Raw genomic sequence first — 24,489 nt, forward strand, 5'->3', positions numbered from 1 at the left:
ATATATATATATATATATATATATATATATATATATATATATATATATATATATATATATATATATATATATATATATATATATATATATATATATATATATATATATATATATATGACATAACATTATATTGTAACTGTTATTGAACTCACTAAGCTTAACCGCTTATCCCTCTTAGTGTTTAATTATTGTAGGTGATATGCATCCAGTATAGTTATGTACTGTTAGAAGATGTGGAATAGATAATATTATAACTTCTGTATTTAGTGTATAAATTCCTGGGAAATTAAGTAATATATAAAACTTTGTAAAAACCTAGTTAGTCGGTTTGTATCCAATCGTTTGTAATAAGACCATATCTGTAAAATATGTCTATGAACATGAATGTAACATGTTTGGAATAATATTGTAAAGTTTAGAAAGGGGTTCTTTCAGAGATGCTTTATGGGAGGAACTGCAGGACCCCGATATGCTGGGTTAAGGTTGGAAAGAGGGTCATGGGGAGTACCGAAGTGGTACTCAAGACGACGGAGAGGATCCAACAGGTCCAAAGTAGGCTTCAGACTGCTCAGAGTCGGCAGAAAAGTTATGCCGACAAGCGCCGTTTAGACCTGGAGTTTTAGGTAGGAGACATGGTCCTCCTGAAGGTGTCACCGTGGAAAGGTGTCATCCGGTTCAGGAAGCGGGGCAAGTTGGGCCTAGATACATTAGACCGTTCAGGTTTATAGCCCGGGTGGGCAAGGTGGCATATAGGCTAGATGTGCCAGCCGAGCTTAGTCAGATTCACAGCACCTTTCATGTCTCCCAGTTGCGGAAGTGGTTGGTAGATGACTCCGCAATGGTGCCTCTAGAGGATATTCAGGTCGACGACAACCTGAACTACATCGAGCGACCAGTAGCCATCCTCGACAGGAAGACGAAGGATCTGTGGAACAAGAGAGTCAAGTTAGTGAAGGTGCAATGGAAGCACCGAAAGGGCTCAGAATGGACTTGGGAGCCGGAGGACGAGATGAGGGAGCACTACCCAGAGCTATTCCCAGGCGCAGCAGACTTCGAGGACGAAGTCTAAAATAAGTGGGGGAGATTTGTAACGCCTGGATCCTGGTATGTATTCTAAATAAAAAATTATTCATTTTTGCAAGGGGACTCGACGAGTTAGAGGCCCAAACTCGTCGAGTAGGAATAGGAATTTGGACGTGGGAATTAAAGTGTACTCAACGAGTTGAGAGCCTCAACTCGACGAGTAGGGCTGCCAGAGTGAAACCCTAATTTTCAGGGTTTGGACCTTATTTAAGCAACTTAACACTTCATTGTGGCCTCCCTCATCGCCTCCATCAGTCCAGCAAAATCGTAATTCGTGGTCTTGAGCCTTTTGAGTGTATGTGAGTGAAAAGAGAGTGATTCCTTGTTATTTCCTTGAAGGAGTAGAAGTTAGAAGTGCTTGGTTGAAGGAAGAAGATTTGGATCCAGAGAGTTCTTTGACAAAGCAGCCTTATTGAGGTAGAAAGTCTATACCTTGACTATTCATTTACTAGATCTCTTCATAGAGTTGTTTAGGGTGTTCGGAATCAATGTTGCGTCATTTAGTCTTGTTTAATAAATCATTTATGTAAATGGGCTTGGGCTTGTCCACCCGTCATTTATTAGGGTTACAGTATTTAAGGTGTATGCATGCACCGTGCTTTGTTAACTTTGGCATTATTCTTGTAACCCTAAGCACGCCTCTACAGTAGCAATTCTTAATCGAGTTCTTCTGAGGATGTGGATTATAATCATTCAACATACTTTGAATCATTGTCGTGTTCTTGTTCTCAAACTGTTTTGAATCTTATCGATCTTTCAAGGATTTTGATCCTAACAATTGATATCAGAGCAGGAGACTGTGTAATCTATATGCATCTCTTCTGTTCATAAAATCATTACAGTTTCCGTTAATATTGGATCTGGTTCAGCCGTCATCGCAGTGTTCTTGATGCTATTCTGTGATTCTAATATTACCCTAAAACTGCATCAATTTACACGTCTGATTCTTAACAGGTTTCAAAAGGTATATCGTCATGCAACACGACGATTCTCACATCAACTCCATCAACCTTTCTAGCAGCATCGGATCAACCACTAGGATCCTAATTCTTTTTCCCAATGAATATGAAGTATGGGCGCTTCACTTCGAAGATTACGTTCTTGGTCTAGAAGACAAGGTGTATCTGATATGGGAGGCAATCACTATCGGAGCATTTGTTCACACTGTAACCAGAAGAGTCATTAAAACTCAAACTGACTACAACAAACTTCTTCTTGATGTTAATGATGTCCCTCAAGATGTGAAAGAAAAACTGATTAGCAATGTTAAGGAAATGAAAATCATTCAATTTGCTTTGCAGGCTGACACCTTTTGTTTGGTTAGTTCGTGTGACACAGCCAAAGCCATCTGAGATAGTCTTAAGGAAGTGTACTCTACAGACGCAAACACTCTTACTTTCAAAGTTTGGTGCATTTACACAGAAGGCTGTAGAAAGTTTGAGTCAAACTTTCAATCGTTACAATCATCTTCTAAACAGGATGATGAAACATGGCATTGGATGTGAAGTCATTGAACAAAAAGTGACGTTCATGAATGGGCTTAGATCTAAGTGGATGGCGGTGGTGTCTACAGTCAAGGCACATGAGCTGGTCAAGAATTATTCCTTGGCAAAGCTTGTTGGAATTCTGAAGTCACATGAGAATGAGGTGACAAAAGAAGCGAAAGTTGTATCTGGGATGGGATCATTGGCTCTTGTTGCGAAGGGCAAGAAAGTAGCAGAGGATGGTTCAGAATCTGATTTTTCTGAATGTGAGCTTACTAATGAAGAGTTTGATTTGATGGTGTCAAATCCGAAGAGATTCGCAAAGAAGAAGTTTCCTTCCTACAAGAATCGAAATTGGTAGGGAAGCTACAGCCCTGAGAAGGTAAATGAGGAGAATGAAAATGGCTCACAAAAGGAAGAGGAAAAGAAGCTAATAGGTGACTCCGGCTATGATTGTAACTACTGTCATGGCAAAAATCACTTGGCCAAAGAATGCATGCTACGAAGGATGAATGAAAAGAAAGAAGGAGAAGACGATGAGGCTTATCATCTCTGAAAGCTTTAGGAGATAAAGAACAAAAAGAACTCTGATAATTTAATGCTTTCTTTAATTGTGCAGGAAAAAGAAGATGATGATGAATTTGGCAGGGTGGAAGTCTGGTCCATGGATTCTAAAGAGGAGGAGGTGCGCAGGCCTACTCATGGCAGAAGTTTCGTTGCGAAAGAAGACGATTCGCATTTTGTAGGAAGGTGTTTCATTGTGACAAGTGATGTGTCACAGATGCGAGGATACACCATTGATAGTGGACATGTGGGTGATAGCTGTTTCGCTGCAAAACTAGTTTTTGAGCAAATCAATGAATGTGATCAGCTGATCAATAAGGTACACTCTATTCTTGAATCACTCAATATACCTGTGTCCAGATACGAAACTGATCTAAATGAGCTAAAATTCACATTTTCAAGTATCAGTGATAGTTTGAAACAAACTCGCTTAACAAATACTAACATAACTGATCAAATCGGCAGGATTTCGTCGAAAAGTGAGGAGAGACGCATTTGGATAGAGAAGATTGAGTCCGAATTAGCTAAATCTAGGGATGAGTTAATTTACTTGCAACGAGACAATTTAATGCTTTTGAAACAACGTAATATTTTTTGTTTGATTGCGAAAAGGCTTCATTTTAACATTCCACAGTTTCATCTTGATTGTGAGATTGGTAAGAAAATTCACAAAATGATCTTACCATTCCTTGAATTAAAGGAAGACGAAATTGACGCTGATTTTTACAAGTGCGAATCCATATTCTCGTCTGATGAAATTTCAGATGCTTTTAGGATAGGTCTTGACAAAATTGAATCATACATTAAGTCCAAAGACCATAAGAGCATGTTAAAGCAGCTTTTGGATGAAAATGACAAAAGAGAAATTAAATATGATACTATACAGAAGTTCGACTCATTGAGTACCAAGTTAAGTTCAGATAATAAACTTAATGTTGATAATACATCTGAATATGATCAGGATAGTGATATGAGCGAAATTTCTTTAGAGGATGAGGTTGACTGTTCTGAGTTTATTAAAAACGAACCTGTCACTGCGAAAGTCCTAATATCTGAGGATTCATTTGAGTTCGCACGTATTTCCAAAACTAAACCTGAAGTTTTAAAAGCGAAAGCAACTGTTTTTCCTAAAGTCCAAACTCTCCCCAACCAAGTTTTGCAACAAAAGGACTTGACAAAAATCAAACTGCTGAATTAACGTCCTTAGTTGAAGAAGACAACGCACATGGATGTGATGAGTACTTTTGGTCAGCTCCTATCGATAGCGCCGACGAAACAGTTGGTCTCTTACAAAGGACCACATGGAGAGTAAAAGGAAGATATGTAGCAGAACCTTTAAACAAGGTCAATTCTAGCTACGAGAAAGGAAGTCCCAGTGGAACTAAGAATGTTCCTAGCGACACATATACAGTGCAAAATGAAACTCCAACAAAGAAAGCCAAGGGCGAGAGCTAACATTCAGAAAACCTCAGAACAGTTCGCAGCCAAGAAACGTCAAAGGAACGCGAGATACAATAAAAATCTTAAGGAAAGAAAACAATTATGGTAATCCAAAAATCCCAACTTCGTTCGTATTGAAAATCTCTTCATCAAAATTCGAAAGTAGCTTCAAATGCTAACACAAAAAGCTCTTTGCAAAGTAAATTTCACAATCCACAACAAAAAGCTTTTCAAAAACCTATTCTTTCAAAGCCAAAAGGCCATGTGGAAAATCCAAAACCTCAAACCTCATAAAACAAGTATGCTTCGCATCCTAACAAGACATCGAAAGATGTTAAGGGAAAAGGAAAGCTGGTTTCGGATCATCAAGCTCCAATCAAGAAGCTCGAACCTAACACAAAAGATACTAACCCAAAAGATAAGAGAGTCAAAGTTTTTAAAATTACAAAGAAAGATAACACCACTCTAATAAAACGAACCAATTTGGTTGATCTTGCAATTACATTCCCTCTTTCTGTAAAAGAATCACAAGGACCCAAACAACTTTGGGTTCCTTAATCTGCTTAATTTTTGCAGGTAATTCGTGACGAACAGTTTGACATTGAATGGTATGTTGATAGTGGTTGTTCACGTCACATGACAGAAAGAAAGGAGGAACAACGAGAGTTTAGAGAACTGAAAAATGGTGAAAGAGTGAAGTTTGGTAATAACTCACTTGGAGAGATCAAAGGCTACAGGATGATAACAAATGGCGAATTCTCAATTCGTAAAGTTGCTTATGTCGAGGGTCTGCAACATAATCTTATAAGTGTTTCGCAGTTAGGCGTTGGCACATGATTAAAGGTCTCATTTGACGACGAAGGTTCTGAGATCATTGAGAAGAAAACCAAAGAAGTCCTTCTGAAATCAAAACGCAAAGGCGAGATGTATCCATTGAACTTAAATCCGATACGAGGGAAGCCAACCATTTACCTTCTAACAAAAGCTCCTACAGACGATAGTTGGCTATGGCATAGAAGACTTTCGCACCTTAACTTCAGAGATATCAACAAGCTCGTTCTTGGTGATCATGTGCGAGGGTTTCCTCTCCTAAAGTATGACAATGATCATCTTTGTGATGCATGTGAAATGGGGAAGAAAAGCAGGAAAATTCATCCAACAGTGGTGAATACGAAAGTTATTGAACCACTCGAACTTTTGCACATTGATATTTGCGGTCCGTCTGCGACCGAAAGTATTTGTGGTAATAAGTATATTCTCGTTATTGTGGATGATTTTTCTCGTTTCACTTGGGTTTATTTTCGTAAGTAGAAATCTGAAGCCACTCCCAAGCTCAAAGACTTCATAAAGTAGATTGAACTACAACTGCGAAACGTGGTTCACAATATTCGCAGTGACAATGGGTTGGAATTCAAAAACCAGATGTTTGAAGAATTTCTGACAGCCAAAGGAGTATCACGTAAATTTTTGGCTCCTTGCACTCCACAACAGAATGGAGTTGTTGAAAGGTGAAACCGATCATTATATGAGGCTGCGAGAACCATGCTCTCATTTGCGAATCTGCCACTCTACTTCTGGGCTGATGCGATTGGGACAACTTGTTTCACCCAAAACCATTCCTTTATCAATAAACGATTTTCTGTCACTCCCTATGAAATAATAATAAAACGAAAACATAACGTAAAGTTTTTTCATGGTTTTGGTACCAGGTGCTTCATCTTTAATTCTAAAGAATAGAGGAACAAATTCGACGTCAAAGCTGATGACGGTATCTTCTTGGGATATTCGCTGACCTCTAAGGCATATAGGGTTCTTAACAAACGATCAAAACCAATAGAAGAAACCTATTATGTCACATTCGACGACAACTACTTAAAGAGAACTCAGGCGAATGACAGTCAATCAAAAGAGATCTTCCCTAATCGAAGCCCAGCTATGATTCCACTATCCAATCTCTACAAAGAATTCATGAAACTATTCGATGAGCCAGAGAAGGCTATCTCTTCCGAATCCAAAGCAGCTAACAACAAGGTCGATGAATTGTAGAAGATAATTGACGATGCTGCGAATGATATGCATAACGAGCAACCAAGTGCAAATGACCCAAATGACATGAATGCTACATTCCAGGGGGAGAGTTCTGAATCAACTCCTAATGCAACTCTTCAAGGGGAGCACTCAACTCGACAAAACACCCACGAAAGTCCAATCGAGGGGAACATCCGACAACTGAGGAAGAGATATTCACCTCATTCGAGGGCGAGAAAGATAATACGAATGATGATTCGGATGTACAGTTCGAATTTGAGGATATAAATGCTGAATTGGATCCCTCTTATGATCCTAATTACCCTCCTATGACTAAATGGACTAGAGATTATCCAAAAACGTAGGTTATAGGTGAATCGTTTTCAGGAGTTCTTACAAGAGCGCAACAAAAGTCGAAACGAACAACTTTATTCTCCAAAGTAGAATATTGCATGTTTAATTTGTTCATCTCCAAAGTCGAACCCAAAAATGTTCAGATTGATCTGGATCATTCGGATTGGGCACAAGCGATGCAGGAGGAGCTAAATGAATTCAAACGAAACAAAGTCTGAAGACTGATTCCTACTCCAAAGGATGCATTTGTTGTAGGGTTAAAGTGGGTGTTTCGCAACAAGCTTGATAAAGAAGGAAACGTTATACGAAACAAAGCGCGACTGGTGGTTAAGGGGTACAGTCAAGAAGAAGGAATTGACTACGAAGATACCTTCACACCTGTTGCTAGGCTAGAATCCGTTCGCATCTTTCTTGCTTATGCGGCACATAAGAACTTTTTAGGTATACCAAATGAACGTCAAATGTGCATTATTGAATGGGGAACTTGAAGAGACAGTGTATGTGGAGCAAGCACCTGGCTTCATAAACGAGAAGTATCCCAATTACTGTTACATTCTAGACAAAGCAGTCTATGGTCTGAAACAAGCTCTAAGAGCCTGGTACGAAACTCTTACTCGTTTCTTAAAAATGTCTAAATTTAAACAAGGTTCGGTTAACCCAACCTTCTTTCGCAAGAAAGAGGGTGACCACTTAATGATCTTCCAAATCTACGTTGATGACATTATCTTCGGATCAACTAACCCCAACCTAACAGTTGAATTCCGAAAGTTAATGGAAACTAAATTTGAGATGAGCTCAATGGTTCCAATTAACTTTTTCCTTGGATTAAACATAAGATAGAGCCAGGAAGGCATATTTATAAATCAGGAGGCATACACGAAGACCCTGCTCTCTAAGTTTGGAATGGTGGGCGATTCAAAAACGAAGATTCCAATGGCATTCGGAATGAAACTAACACCATCTCTGGAAAAACCAGCTGTTGATATGACCCTTTATCGTCAGATGATAGGTTCATTAATGTATCTACAGCTAGTCGACTAGAAATTATGTTTTTCGTTTGTTATTGTGCTAGGTTTCAAGCGAATCCTCTAGAACCCCACATGGGCTCCATCAAGAACATTTTTAGGTACTTAAAACGAACGCCCTCACTTGGCATATGGTATCTATCAAACTCAGGTTTCTTCGTACAAGCGTTTTCGGATGCTGATCTTGGAGGGTGCGGCATAGATAGAAAAAGTACGACGGGAGGATGGCAAGCTCTTAAGTTGGAAATCGAAAAATGTCACACCCCCAAACCAGGATGGCGGAAACATTCGGGGGTAGGTGACTTCACGTAGTATCATAACAGTTGAATATTGTAAAGAAAGTAAACACAACCATCATAAATATAATAAAAACTTACATTGTTGCGTGTAATACATGTTTCAAAAGAATATTACAAATATGATGATTTAAAATGTTTTGATAATAGACGCCTTAGCGTTCCTTCTACAAAAGCTGATGGTTACCTGTATTACTGATTCCCTGAGAAATACAAGTAGTTTTGAAAAAGTGTCAACAATTAAGTTGGTGAGTTCATAAGAGTTTTGTACTAAAAATTTGTATGTCCTTTAGTAAAAATAACTGAACGTGTTTTCCAGAAAATCCAATACTTTCTACATGTAGTCTAAAAAAGTTCCAAAGGCTAGTATTGCAATAGCATCCTTTGTATTCAAATGGTGAAAGTGTATTTAGAATCAAATAATGTGTATGCATCAAAAAGGTCTCGTAAATAAAACTTATATTAATACTTCCGTGTGAGTTTTATAACCATGCTATTGACCCAGACTGCATGTAACAACGTTCTTCAGGCGTTGAAGTGTTATGACGTTTGTCACCCCAGACGTGCCGGTCTAACTGTAGCTATTGTATTCCCTCCCCCCTAAAACATGAACAGACGTGAAAAAGTAGGGGGTATGAACTCACCTAATAGATTGAAGAAAGTGAGACGAAAACCGGGCAGAACTTTGACAGGAGAAAGCGGATTTCTCGGGATTCTCGGAAATCTCGGGGGCGTAAAACATCCTTCGGGGCTTGGGTATGAAAACCGGGGCTTCGGGATATTTCTTGCACGCAAAACGGAGTGAAAACGCAAGACAAGGAGAGAAATTGAGCACAAATGCCCGAAACCCTCGCATCCTTTTTATAGTGGCTGGAGGCCCTCGGTACGCTGGGCGTACGAGGGTACGCGAGGCGTACTCGTGCGTGATGCATGACCGCATCTTCGACTGCTGGACTTCGGACGGGACGGCGTAGAGGCGTAGGGGGTGACGTGGACGATCCGAAGCCTAGCATCCGAGTACGCTGGGCGTACGAGGGTACGCTGGGCGTAAATCGTCTCGTTTTGTGCAGCTCGAACTTGTAAAATCCGTAACTTTCGCATACGATCTCCGATTTTGACGTTCTTTATATCCACGCGAAGGTGAGAAAATCCTCTACAACTTTCGTTTAGACTTCGTCGGCTAATTTTGAATTTATTTTTAGTTACATTTTATTTAATAGGCCGGGACACGATAATTCCGTTAAAAATCCATAACTTCTTTATCCGGTGTCTGTTTTCGTTTGTCTTTTTACCATTGTACTACTATTGTAGAGACCTTGAACTCTCATTTAGGTTGCGTCAGCTAAAAATCGCTCGATCTTTATTTCGAGTTTTTAGCTGTCTACCGCTGTTCCGAAATTTAGAAAAATCATAACTTCCTCATACGAAGTCAGATTTGGGCGTTCCTTTTATGTATGTTCATGGTTTAATGTAATCTACGACTTTCGTTTAGAGATCTAAGGCTGAAAAACATTTTATTGAAGTTTCACTTTTTACGTTTAGCAGTGTTTTACCGGGTGTGTCGTGGATTTTCGATTGGTCATAACTCCTTCGTTATAACTCGGATTTGAGTATTCTTTTATGTTTTTGGAAACGTTGGCACGATATCTAACACTATATGCATCCCAATTAACATTTTTGAACACTTCATTTTTGACGCTAATTTCGTTGGTTCCAAATAGTTCATTATATTTGACTTTTTGAATGTTACATTGATTTGAAAAATATCGGGTGGTTACATCATCCCCCTGTTAGAGGGAATTTCGTCCCGAAATTTAATCTAAGACAGAGTTTATGGATTAGGAAAAAGATGTGGGTACTTTTGTTTCATCTGATCCTCGCGTTCCCAGGTGTATTCAAGTCCTCGCTTGGCGTTCCAACGGACCTTCACAATGGGTATGCGGCTTTGTTTAGTTCTTTTAATTTCCCGATCCATGATCTCTACTGGCTCTTCCACGAATTGGAGACTCTCGTTGATTTCAATTTCGTCGAGAGGGATAACGAGGGTCTCATCGGACAAGCACTTCTTTAAGTTCGATACGTGAAAGGTAGGGTGTACGTTATTGAGTTCCCGCGGTAATCGAAGTTTGTACGCCACTGGGCCGATCCTGGCAAGGATCTCGAATGGTCCGATATACCTTGGGTTTAGTTTCCCACGCTTTCCAAAACGTATTAATCCTTTCCAGGGTGAGACTTTTAGTAGAACTCGGTCTCCAACCTGGAATTCCAAGGGTTTCCGTCTTTTATCCGCATAACTCTTTTGTCTGTCTCTTGAAGCTTTCAGTCGTTCTCGGATTTGAACAATCTTCTCTGTAGTTTCCCTTATGATCTCCGGTCCAATGAGAGTGTTGTCGGGTATCTGACCTCTTGTTAGTTGCGTGTCACCCACTTCAGCCCAACACAGAGGTGATCTGCACTTACGGCCGTAGAGGGCTTCGAATGGGGCAACCTTGATGCTAGTTTGATAGCTATTGTTCTACGAGAACTCGACCAATGGTAAATGGGTGTCCCATTCCTTACCAAAGTCGATCACACAAGCTCTTAGCATATCTTCCAAGGTTTGAATGGTTCTCTCACTCTGGCCGTCGGTCTGTGGGTGGTAAGCCGTACTCATGTCTAGTCTCGTTCCTAGAGATTTCTGTAGTGACTGCCAGAACCTCGAGGTGAATCTACTATCTCGGTCCGAGATAATGGATATTGGTACACCATGCAGTCGTACAATCTCTCTGATGTATGTTTTGGTTAGCTTTTCCAGTTTATCTGTTTCTTTGATTGGTAGGAAGTGCGCGGATTTGGTCAACCTGTCGACGATCACCCAGATGGTGTCGAGTCCGCTTGCCGTCTTGGGTAACTTGGTTATGAAGTCCATGGTTATCCGCTCCCACTTCCACTCGGGTATTTCTGGTTGTTGCAACAATCCCGAGGGCTTTTGGTATTCCACCTTGACCTTGGCGCAAGTCAAACATTTGCCTACATAGGTAGCTATTTCGGCTTTCATGTTCGGCCACCATTACAACTTCTTGAGGTCTAAGTACATCTTGTATGAGCCGGGATGTACGGAGTAGCGAGTTTTATGAGCTTCGTTCATGACAACATCCCTGAATCCACCAAATCTTGGTGTCCAGATCCGGTTCCTGAGACAACGAACTCCGTCATCCCTGACTTCAAGGTTTTTGTCCATTCCCCTCAATGCTTCACCTGTCACGTTCTCTGGCCTCAAGGCTTCTTCCTGTACTTCTTTGATTTGCGATGACAGGTGTTAGTGGATGGTCATTGTTAAGGATTTCACTCGGTGGCCCGAGTATTACTTTCGGCTGAGTGCATCGGCTACTACATTAGCTTTCCCGGGATGATAACGAATTTCGCATTCGTAATCGTTTAACAGTTCTACCCACCGTCCTTGTCTCATGTTAAGTTCCTTTTGAGTGAGAATGTGTTGAAGGCTTTTATGGTCGGTGAAGATTGTACATTTCGTGTCGTAGAGATAGTGCCTCCAGATCTTTAGAGCGAAAACGACGGCTCCTAGTTCGAGATCGTGCGTGGTATAATTGACTTCGTGCGTCTTGAGTTGTCTCGAGGCGTATGCGATGACCTTCCCTCGTTGCATCAGGATACATCCAAGTCCCTAGTTTGACGCATCACAGTAGACCACGAAGTCTTCTTTTCCTTCTGGCAAAGATAATATAGGTGCACTACACAGGGCTCGCTTTAGTGTTTGGAATGCAACGTCTTGTTTCCCTCCCCAACTGAAGGTTACACCCTTCTGAGTCAGGGTGGTAAGTGGCTTAGCAATCTTTGAGAAGTTTTGTATGAACCTTCGGTAATACACGGCGAGGCCCAAGAATTTTCGGATTTCCGTTGGAGTCCTTGGAGTTGTCCAGTTCTCGATTGCCTTGATTTTGGAAGGGTCCACGTGTATCCCCTCCTCGCTGACAACGTGACCTAAGAAATCTACTTTCCGAATCCAAAACTCGCACTTTGAGAATTTTGCGTAAGGTTCTCTGTCCTTAATGTTTCTAAGACTTGTCGGAGATGTTGGCTATGTTCCTCCTTGCTCCTTGAATAGATGAGTATATCGTCTATGAAAAGGATTACAAATTTGTCCGAGATAGGACGACATACTCGGTTCATCAGGTCCATGAACACGGCCGGTGCATTTGTCAATCCAAAGGGCATCACTACAAACCCGTAGTGACCATAGCGAGTTCGGAATGCCATTTTGGGAATGTCTCCTTCCAGGACTCGCAGCTGGTGATACCCAGATCTTAAATCGATCTTTGAGAAGTAGCTCGCTCCTTGTAGTTTTTCGAACAGATCGTCTATGCGCGGTAAGGGATATTGGTTCTTGATCGTGAGTTTGTTAAGTTCCCGGTAATCAATGCACATGTGAAAAGATCCGTCCTTCTTCTTTACGAACAGAGCTGGTGCTCCCCAAGGTGAGAAGCTCGGTTTGATGAATCCCTTATTTAGAAGCTCGTTCAGTTGGCTAGATAACTCCTGCATTTCAGCCGGTGCTAGACGGTATGGCGATTTTGCTACTGGGGTAGCTCCGGGAATCAAATCGATTCTGAACTCGACTTGACGTTCCGGTGGGATTCCTGGAAGATCTTCAGGGAAAATGTCGGGGAAATTGTAGACTTCTGAAATGTCTTTAATGTCCTTCACTTCTCGTTTCTTGTCTACCACGTGGGCTAGAAAGGCATGATATTCCTTGCGAAGGTATTTTCGGGCTTTGACGCAAGAGATGATTTGTAAATTTGTACTGGGTTTGTCACCATAAATGACAAGAGTTTTGCCGCTTGGCAGATTGAGGCGAACAGCCCTTTCGTGACAAAGTATATCGGCATGGTGAAGGCTTAACCAGTCCATACCGATGATGACATCAAAACTTCTTATAGTAATCAGCATAAGGTCGATTTGGAACGAGTGTTCATTTCAATTTAACGTACAGCCCATGTACATATCGTTTGTGCTTTCCGTTTTACCGTTTGCCATTTCTACCGTGAATGTTTTATTGAGTGCTTGGGGTTTTTGATTAAGTAAGTGTTTGAATTTATGACTCACGAAACTTCTCTCCGCACCACAGTCAAAGAGTATGCATGCATAAATGTCGTTGAGGAGAAACGTACCCGTAACCACTGTGGGATCCGCTATCGCCTCGTTCCGCCCTATTGCCAACACTCTTCCTACACTGCCAACATTCTTTGCCTTAGGGCAATTCCTCTTGTAGTGCCCAGTCTCCCCACACCCATAACATGCTTGGCTTACTCCAGTACCAGGAACTTGGGTGATTGGTCGCGCCGGTGCCTTACAGAAACGGGCAGTGTCCCCTTTTCTGTCGCAGTTTTTACAGTGCATTTCCCGGCAATTACCGTGGTGATGGTAATTGCATTTGTTGCACTTTGGCAGGTTCCCAGCATATTGTTTTGTCGGTGCGGGGGTAGCGGGAACAGCGGTGGAGGTAGTAGCGGCATGGACAGCCACTATTTGTTTCTTTGATGGTTCCTGCAAAGTTTGACATTTCCTTTTGTTCCAAAACTTCTTCTTGTTGTTGTTGTTGGCATTGCTGTTATTGTTGTTGCTTCCTTTGGTTGGTTCCGGGAAGATGGTCGTAACATCTTGGCAGACCCCGTGATCCACGAGGGATTGTGCCAGTTGTTTGGCACTGTCGAACGTCGTGAGTTTGGAAGCTAGCACACTTCCTCGAAGCTGGGGCGACAGCCCCCAGATATACCTTTCCACCTTCTTGCTTTCTAGGGCCATCATCCCTGGGCAAAGTATTGTCAAATTACTGAACCTATTCGTATAGGTTGTGATGTCCGAGCCTACGATAGTCAATTCCCAAAGTTCCTGTTCAAGTTTCTGGATCTCGCCCCTTGGGCAGTACTCTCGTAATAGCATTTGCTTCAGGTTCTCCCAACCCATGGAGTTTGCCACCACCAGAGTTAGTGACTTGACGTGGCCATTCCACCACGTCAGGGCTCGTTCGGAGAAAGTACAGGCGGCAAATTTTACTTTGCTCTCTTCGGGGCATGAGCATATCTCGAACACAGCTTCCGTTTTCTCTATCCATTGGGATAGAGCCATCACTCCCCCGGTTCCATTAAAGGGGATGGGATTGCTGTTGGAGAAGTCCTTGTAAGTACATTCCCCGAAACGACTCTGGTTTTGGCCATTTGTAGAGCTGTTTATTCCTCCTCCTGATCCGTTGTTACTCATTTGCACCATTGCTGCGGTTATGGCAGCTGTTACAGCAGCCTGAAAGGTAGCAGTATCCATCGATGGAGGGGGTGGTGGAGGTGGTGCTGGTGCTCCGTTTGTATTGAAACGTCGGGGATTTCTCCTTGGTGGCATGATTCTGCCACAAGTTAAGAGACGAATTCTTGATAAGTCATTAGAAATGATTATGGAAGGTTTTAGTTCTGAACATTTCTGGTTTTCGCGTGTAAATGGAAACTTTCAAAAATAAGTGTATGCTTCTTTTTAGAATTTAATGGAATACTCAAGGAAATAATAAACGCGTGTCAATTTCATTGATATTAGTTTATGATACAACGATCAGGAAAATTTTACCTTATATAGGTCTAGGGTACATCAATGAAAATGGGAAAATTTGACCGCATTCCGACCCCCGAACTGCGTTCTCACAACTCGTCGGGTTTACATTCTTAAAGGAAAGAGTAGCACCAACACTTATTTGATAGTTTTATACATAGCGCCAGAAGTACGCGCTCTACTCTGAGCGGGTGGCACGCTGCGGAGCATGGTATGTGGTTGTGGAAGCCTTAGCTCGGGCTACTTGACGTTCGGCCTCGATGACGCGTCTCTCCATTGTGGCTTGGCTCCTATGGAGCTCCCTCACTTCGTTTCTTGTAGCAGTAAAGTCCCTCTGCAGGGAAAAGGTGTGCTCTATTGTTCGCTCATGTTCTTCGTCCAGACGATGAAGACGTACCGCGGTGACAGCAGCAGTGGCCCCAATGTCCAAAAGTTGGTTGGCATTTGCTCTTGCTTGCTCGCCTTGGTTGGCAATGCGTCAGACCATGACAGGGAGTGCCCTGTCAGCCGAACCCCCGTTGCAGAGGTTATAAAAGCCTTGTACCATGCCGTAGGGTGGGCGTTGCCCTTGTTCCCTGCTCCATCGCTTCAGATCCACAGCCCAGCGGGGCGCCGGGCCCTGAAAGTTCCTTGGGCGATTTGCTGCTCCTCGGGGAGGATTGTAGATCTCGGGCTCCGAGTCTGTGCTCCCACCATCTCCTTCCTCTTCTGTACCTGCCATTTCTTCTGATCGAGAATAGGGGCAAGATAATTATATAAAACCCGGGAGTAAGAAGGGAAATTTTCGATAAGGGTAATTTTTATTCGACGATTTCTATTTTTTTTATTAGATACCGAGGTTCGTCTGATTATAACATTTCTTTTAGTTTTTACAAAATACTCCTATAGTATTTTAAATTTGTAAGCTTGACTCTAGTATTTGATTTGGTAAGTTTTCGACTTGTTGCTTACTACGACCATTCCTCGATGTACGTCGGTCACATCCAGGATAAATATAGTTGATCAGGCTATATTTATTCTCGATTTGATTACATACCCCGAGGCCTAGTCGTAGTGTCGTAACTTGCCTTAATACTTTTTACAAAATTTTGCTATGATACGAGACCGATGCATGCGTGTACTTATACTTTTATAAAAAAAATGTATATCACTTTAATTTGCTAAAAGTATCGTTTATGAAAACGTTTTGTTAGAGGGTTTTTGGTCCCTTTGCATTTATAGTTTGTATATCTTATGTGGTTCGATATACTTAATTCACTATAAACAATGCTCTGATACCAATCTGTCACACTCCCAAACCAGGATGGCGGAAACATTCAGGGGTGGGTGACTTCACGTAGTATCATAAAAGTTGAATATTGTAAAGAAAGTAAACACAATCATCATAAATATAATAAAAACTTACATTGTTGCGTGTAATACATGTTTCAAAAGAATATTACAAATATGATGATTTAAAATGTTTTGATAATAGACGCCTTAGCGTTCCTTCTCCAAAAGCTGATGGTTACCTGTATTACCGATTCCCTGCGAAATACAAGTAGTTTTGAAAAAGTGTCAACAATTAAGTTGGTGAGTTCATAAGAGTTTTGTACTAAAAATTTGTATGTCCTTTAGTAAAAATAACTGAACGTGTTTTCCAGAAAATCCAATATTTCCTACATGTAGTCTGAAAAAGTTCCAAAGGCTAGTATTGCAGTAGCATCCTTTGTATTCAAATGGTGAAAGTGTATTTAGAATCAAATAATGTGTATGCATCAAAAAGGTCTCGTAAATCAAACTTATATTAATACTTCCGTGTGAGTTTTATAACCATGCTATTGACCCAGACTGCCTGTAACAACGTTCTTCAGGCGTTGCAGTGTTATGACGTTTGTCACCCCAGACCTGCCGGTCTAACTGTAGCTAACAGTTTAGGTGCGGGATTGCCAATCCTGTATAGATCTATACACAAGTATCACACTCTCCCTCCAAGAGATTATGGTTTATAATACAGGACTTGAAATGCGTACTTGTGAGTGTGTTGAAGTTGAATGTCTCACAACACTTAGTATTAATAGATTTACGAAAAGAAAGTCTATAACTCATGTAGATGAAAGTATTTCATTTTTTTTCACAATGTTTACGTAAAGATGTAATGAATAACCTGCAAACTATACCCATTATAGTTTTTCCGAAAGTGTGTTCCGTTTGGTGATAAAAACTCGATGCAATATTAACTTTGCATGTAAAGTATAACGTTGATATAAAAGTTATTCTAACATTTATAAAATGTAGATGGTGTATTTGAATCCGTATAAAACGATAAAATTTTCTCGTATTGCACTTGTATTCCCCCCCCCCCTAAAACATGAAAAGACGTGAAAAAGTAGGGGTATGAACTCACCTGATAGATTGAAGAAAGTGAGACGAAAACCGGGCAGAACTTTGACAAGAGAAAGCGGATTTCTCGGGATTCTCGGAAATCTCGGGGGCGTAAAACTTCCTTCGGGGCTTGGGTATGAAAACCGGGGCTTCGGGATATTTCTTGCACGCAAAACGGAGTGAAAACGCAAGACAAGGAGAGAAATTGAGCACAAATGCCCGGAACCCTCACATCCTTTTTATAGTGGCTGGAGGCCCTCGGTACGCTGGGCGTACGAGGGTACGCGGGGCGTACTCGTGCGTGATGTATGACCGCGTCTTCGACTTCCGGACTTCGGACGGGACGGCGTAGAGGCGTAGGGGGCGACGTGGACGATCCGAAGCCTAGCATCCGAGTACGCTGGGCGTAAATCGTCTCGTTTTGTGCACCTCGAACTTGAAAAATCCGTAACTTTCGCATACGAGCTCCGATTTTGACGGTCTTTATATCCACGCGAAGTTGAGAAAATACTCTACAACTTTCCTTTAGACTTAGTCGGCTAATTTTGATTTTATTTTTAGTTACATTTTATTTAATAGGCCGGGACACGATAATTCCGTTAAAAATCCATAACTTCTTTATCCGGTGTCTGTTTTTGTCTGTCTTTTTACCATTGTACTACTATTGTAGAGACCTTGAACTCTCGTTTAGGTTGCGTCGGCTAAAAATTGCTCGATCTTTATTTCGAGTTTTTAGATGTCTACCGCTGTTCCGAAATTTAGAAAAATCATAACTTCCTCATACGAAGTCAGATTTGGGCGTTCTTTTTATGTATGTTCATGGTTTAACGTAATCTACGAATTTCGTTTAGATATCTAAGGCTGAAAAACATTTTATTGAAGTTTCACTTTTTACGTTTAGCAGTGTTTTACCGGGTGTGTCGTGGATTTTCGATTGGTCATAACTCGTTCGTTATAACTCGGATTTGAGTGTTCTTTATGTTTTTGGAAACCTTGGAACGATATCTAACACTTTATGCATCCCAATTAAGATTTTTGAACACTTCATTTTTGACGCTAATTTCGTTGGTTCCAAATAGTTCATTATATTTGACTTTTTGAATGTTACATTGATTTGAAAAATATCGAGTGGTTACAAAAAAGCAAACTTGCGTATCCCTTTCAACTACTGAAGTAGAGTACATAGCAGCAGCCTCCTGCACTTCACAAGTCATTTGGATTCAAAGCCAACTTTGTGACTATGGTCTGAATATGAAACGAATTCCCTTATACTGTGACTCAGAAAGTGCCATTCACATTTGTCACAATCCATTGCAACACTCAAAAACGAAACACATAGCACTGAGATATCACTTAATCAAGGATCATGTGGAAGATTGTAATGTTGAAGTACACTTCGTAAGATTTGCTAATCAGTTAGCTGACATATTCACAAAAGCCTTGCCGAAAGCAACCTTCAATAAAATTCTTCAAGGATTGGGAATGATAGAAGCTGAATATGTTCCAAAACCACTTTCACTCTAATATTGACACTTTCGTTTTAGGTCGGACTTTCGCACTCGCAGTCTAAAACATGTCATGCAAATTGGTGCGAACACTCGTAGTAATTCGCAATCATCTTTTGCCATGCGAATCGGTGCGAACGCTCGCAACAATTCGCATCCCTTGTTTCTCCTGCGCTTCATGCGAAAGCTCTACATATCTCATGGTCAACTATTCACTCGTGGTTTGGAGCGTGTTATATCCTTTTGCATCTTATGGATAGTTTTATTTTTTTTATTTTTTTTGTTATTATCTCTTTTAATTTTCTTTTTTCCTTTATTTTATTATTATTATTATTTTTTTGAGAATAAAAAAAATACAAAAATATTTTCTTAATTTTTATTTTCTCTCCATTTTATTTGTTTTATTTATTCTACTCCTTTATTTTATTTTTTTGAAAATCAAAAATACAAAAACATTTTCCTTATTTTTATTTATTTTATTTTATTTTTTATTATTATTTCAAAATTTTCAAAATCCAAAAACATTTTACCTCTTTTTATGTTTTATGTTTCATTTTTTTTATTAAACTCAAAAATCAAAAATATTTTTTCTCATTAACCACTTGTGTAGGTTTGAAGGCAAAATTCTTTAAATAACACGAATGATGGGGCATGTATAAAACTCTTTATCTATGTACTAGCTAATTGTCCCTAGAAGCATGCTGATGCATGCTGTCTAAAGCCTCGACGACTTTATGTTTAGCCTTAATGAATCCATTACACCAATCGTTTCTTCCCAATTAGGCTATGAATTCGCATATCGAGTAAAGAGTTGTCTGCTTGGTCACCTTCACATCGCAGAGGTACATTCGTTTCTTTGGAACCACCTCATACTATTCTCCATCACATTCGCTTTCATAAACGTAACCCTTGAGACTCTCAGAAATTACCACTAAGGTTTATGGTTACACAACATCTATGTTAATGATCTTTGTTTCGTTCAACCATGAACTGAGTGAAACCCAAAATTCAACACACTTTTATGAATTGACGGTGAACAATTAAATGTTCTAGACTTTTCACCAAGGAATTAACGAAACTCCACTTTTGTGGTTTGTACCAAAAAATCTATTTTTCTTTTACGAGATCTTAGTGAAATGCTATAGACCTAAGACATTTCTTTCCTAAAGATCCAATTTTTTTTGGGGTTTCTATATTTATCCAAGTCACTAAAATAATTCCACAACTACTCGTTCAACTGATTACACTGGTCAAACGAGTACTTAATCCGAACATTCGTACTTATGTCAAGTTTCGAAGTTTGACCTGAAGCTAAAGCCACCCTTAAGCCTAATGAAACGAAGCCTTTCACTGTTTCTTAATAAACAAGTGATCGTAATTCAACGGGAAACCACACAGACACTTCTTAGTCTCTCTTGACTACGAAGGAATAGATCTTTGCCCAGGATCCACTGTTTCGTGTCTTAAAATAGACATCACTAAAATTCCAAAGATATGCTTTGCTTTATTTCTTTATCTTTAGCACAATCTAGCACGAAGATCCTTGTGATTTTCCAAAAGTCTAGCTCGTGGTACTTACACTTATTTTTCAGTTTCGCAGTTCAACTCACGTTTACTTAAAAGCGAAAGTTCTTTTCAATGCGAAAGGTGGTATTCTGTTAAATGTGAAAGGGAGAAATTGACGCGACACTCTAATGGATAAGAATTCAAATAGGCGCGTGAAACTTTGAACCGACGTTTCTTTTACAGTCGCCTGACACATATTACCGACGTACAATTGTCATATCACGCTTTTGTAGGCGAAGTTTCAGTAACCGATACAATCTCTCTCCTGATTTCTCTCACCAAACGAACAACATAAAGGGTTTTTGACGCTACATCTCTCATTACCACTCATAAATACTCTCAATGAATTTTGGTGATCATTATCATCTACTGTTCAACATCTTCATCTTTAAGCACTCATCAATGGCGGGATCTTCTGAAAATCCTTCTGTCCAAGAACGCACAGGGCGGTCATCTCTTCTTGCAATCAAGACCCACCAAAACTTGATTCTCGATCTCGATCCTCTAAAGTACGATAGCTACATGCTGCCGATTGTGGAATGTTTGAAATACTTACCGCTGGTTAAAGCTTTGACCATGTGTGAGATCGTTCCAATGTCTCTTTTATCCAAGGAATACTCATCTGCTTGCTACGTCAAATAAGAACAGAGAATGACGTTTGAAGTTCTCGACAGGAAAACCTCTATCACTAAGTCCCGATTTTGCTCCTTGCTAGGGCTTGTTCAGACAGCTGATATGGTTGACCCTGATTCCATCACCATCTCTGCAATCATGGAGATGTTCTATCAGATGGGTTACAAAGAAACCCTAATCTCCATCTCAACGTTTAGGAAACCTAACATGCCGCCTCAATGGAATGGGCTTTTCACCCTATTATTCAAGAGCTTCTCTAAGCGTGTGACTGGCTCTGATTGTGCCAACAAACTATTCATGACTATCATCTATGGGATCTACACAGGGGTTAACATCGATTTTGGGTCTATTCTTTGGGCACAATTAGTCCAAAGTACTCATTCTACAAACCGACACAGTGAAATTTCTTGTGCTCGTTTCTGGACAATTGTTGTTCAACGGGCCATTGAGAAGCTTCAAATTCCGGTGATGCAAGATTCGTTCATGTCCGCTATCTCAGTCTTCCACACTATGAAAATTTCACCATTGCTGACAATTCCAAGTTTTCGTTTGTGGGTTCAATTCCTGAAGCCATGTTTCGGTCTGTTCTTGTTGCTAGTAAGATACTTGAGGCTTACAAGAAACTTTCGGTCTCAGGTTTTCGTCCTTTGACTGATGAGATGCGAGCGATATTAGCAAAGGCTGATAAACCAAAGAAAGGAGGAAAGAAGAAAGTTGCGAAAGAAGGTACTTCAACAGCAGCTACAACCACCAAGAAACGAAAGGGAAAAGCTGGGTCATCTGCACCACCTCCTCCTCCTACCAAGAAGCAAAAGACAAAGAGAGCAGCTCACAAGACAAAATCTCCAACTCCCAGTGAAAGCGAACATTCGCAATCTGTCACACCCCCAAACCGGAACGGTGGAAACGTTTGGGTTGGATGACGTCATATGTAGTATCATAACAATTGCATCATAGTAATCATAGTAAACACAACCATTACATTGAATACATATATGAAAATGTGTTTACATCTGTTTGATTCTTGTTTTTATACATCAAAAGTATAATCAAAAGTAAAAGACGTGACTCTATACGCTCCGTCTTCTCAAAACTCCAGGAGGTACCTATCTACTAATTTCCTGAGAATACAAGAAGTTTTGAAAGAGTATCAGTATAAAGCTGGTGAGTCCATAAGCGATGTTTTTGTAATGAAAACCTGTTGATGACACTGTGAAAATGTTCGCATGTTTCAAAGAAAATCCAATATTTTCTTTAGTAAAAGTGTGATAATATCAGTTCCATCTATGACCACTTAGTTCATGCTAGCCACGTATAAACCAATATCGAACAGACGGTTGATTATGTGGATCTGCCCTAAGCCTACAACCAAACAAGGAACAGGAAATGAGGCGGAAACCACACATTCCACAGTCTATCAAATATTCTCCATACATAGCCCTGATGCATAAACTAAGGAATTATAGAATTAACTATGAATGTTTGTTACTGTATCCTATTGTAGTATATGAAACATATTAGTTTATATGCTTGGTTACTACTAGACGTATTGTATAATGAATTCTGTATGAAAACCTTCGTATAGAATTGTAAGGTCCTGAAACGAATCTTTACCAATGATCAAGCAACAAACAATCAATAGCAATCACAATAGAAGTAGAAAAAGAAAAGAAATCAAGCTTGCACACTTTTATGATGGGTTTTCAGCATTCTAACACTCCTATGGTGTACATGCAACCCTAGAAACCTTGGATCTATGTTTGACTAAGATACATACAAATAATTGTTTTTCCAAGGTTCTTATCCTAACTAGCATGGCATGGGGTACTTGAATCAAATAAAACTAGTAGAATTACTTACCTTGTAGTAGTAGTTGATTGCTTGGAGTTTGAGAGCCTAGCACCAATAATGTGGATGCCTCAAATGGAAGTCACAAATCACCACAAACTTGGAAACTTGAGAGAATAGTCACAAACTTCTTGAAATCGGCCCAATTAGTTTACACACATCAACTAATGCAATTTCAAGAACCAAAGCCTCCTTTATATAGTGTGGTGGATTAGGGTTACATCCATGTAAACCATAATACCCATGTCTTTTCATTTCCATGAGATCCATGGGTTAAAGCTCCATGGAGTATCCATGGACTTTCCATGCAAGCCTAGCCCATTCCAAATAAGCATTAGCCCACACTATATAAATACAAGAGCCCATATTTAATTAGTCATACTTTTGATCTCTAAATTAATCCTAGATTAATTATAGATCAATACTAATTAAATAATATGATTTTATATTAATATATTAGAACTTATAATATATTAATAAATCATAACTTATACTATTCTCAAAAGATTATCCATAAATTGTTCGGGTGAAGTGCAACCCAAATGGACCATGCCGGGTCGGGTCAAGTACATACCAAATATAGTTATGGACTTAGACACTATATCCAACATTTTATTGCATAAAACGTCTGGTACAACTCGACAGAATGGACCGTGAACTCTATCGCATCAACAACTAGACAAAGACCTACAACTCCTCTATTTATACAAGACTTGGGCCGCAAACTGGGTTTACGGCCGTAAACTCACTCTTGGCAGTAAACTACTAAACAACTCCCAAAATAAACTAAAGACTCATAATGAACTATTACAATGAAAGCCTAGACCAAACCATTAATTGGACCCTTCAATCTTCCCCTTGGTTTGGTGCTAGCTTGGACTCAGTCTTTGTCAATCACCAGCACATCAGATTTTCCCATAGCTCCATTCCACAATTCCTTTTGAATGATATGAGCAACCATTGCAGTGTACTCCTTAGCAGCGGACTCAAAAAGATCTTCAGCCACCTTGATCTGATGATGAGAGATCTGATGTATATCCCACCTACCAAACTGAAGTAGATCCCTCTTGTCATATAACCGTATACAACCTTCTTTAAGCTTGATGACAGCAGAAGCTGTAGTTTCATCAAACACCCAGTATTGCATGGATTTGAGAGATCCATCTGGATGATTCTAAAGGATGGGAATCTGGTTTACTTGAGCAGTAGCGGGCCACATCACTGAACGAAGAGGCTGATTTGTTTTGGGATCAGTCACACTCGGGTAAACCTTGATGATGGACTCTGCAGTCTTCATTGAGGGAAAGCCCTTAGCCACTTGATCTTCCAAAAATGTCTTAAATTGAGTCGCCTTGGGATTATTTGATGGATTTGAGAAAGGAGCATTAGACAGCTCCGTAAGGTCAACCGTAGTCAAAGAGTGAAAATCGTGAGCATCTTTGTACATTTCAGTATTGCCACTCTTTCTTCTCACAATCCACATGTTCATAGTGTCATGGAATCCCCACAAAATGATTCCTGACCTATCACCATAAACGTCTCTGAAACGATTTTCTCCTAGATCCGTAAAAGTGATCTTTGACTGACCCAGGGAGCATTTTGATATGAGCTCCTTTTGAATAAAAATTGACCCTTTTCGGCTGACTTGGCCAATTTAGCACGTTTCAATGCCACTACATTCGGAGCTTGCGCCGGTTCCTTGTCA

The 24,489-nt window shown here is 40.2% G+C and overlaps 1 protein-coding gene across 1 annotated transcript; it reads left to right on the forward strand.

The window, feature by feature from the left end:
* The first annotated feature begins 2,057 nt into the window (after positions 1 to 2,057).
* Positions 2,058 to 5,408, forward strand: LOC145122354 (uncharacterized). The gene is made up of 5 exons (XM_079057966.1): positions 2,058 to 2,402; positions 2,506 to 2,865; positions 3,187 to 3,450; positions 3,832 to 4,251; positions 5,148 to 5,408. The coding sequence occupies exons 1-5, from the start codon at positions 2,058 to 2,060 to the stop codon at positions 5,406 to 5,408; spliced, it is 1,650 nt and encodes a 549-aa protein (XP_078914092.1).
* The last annotated feature ends 19,081 nt before the right edge of the window (positions 5,409 to 24,489 follow it).

The sequence above is a fragment of the Lactuca virosa genome, chromosome 6 (assembly GCF_052849685.1).
Source record: "Lactuca virosa cultivar CGN04683 chromosome 6, Lactuca_virosa_CGN04683_v6, whole genome shotgun sequence".
Lineage (NCBI taxonomy): Eukaryota > Viridiplantae > Streptophyta > Magnoliopsida > Asterales > Asteraceae > Lactuca > Lactuca virosa.

What these genes read in the sequence shown, in the direction of transcription:
- LOC145122354 (XM_079057966.1), top strand. Translation starts at nt 2,058, where the DNA reads ATGCAACACGACGATTCTCACATCAACTCCATCAACCTTTCTAGCAGC. An exon ending in ATGAAGAGTTTGATTTGATG is followed by an intron (nt 2,866 to 3,186) that starts GTGTCAAATCCG and finishes TTAATTGTGCAG; the next exon opens with GAAAAAGAAGATGATGATGA. An exon ending in GTGATCAGCTGATCAATAAG is followed by an intron (nt 3,451 to 3,831) that starts GTACACTCTATT and finishes CTTGAATTAAAG; the next exon opens with GAAGACGAAATTGACGCTGA.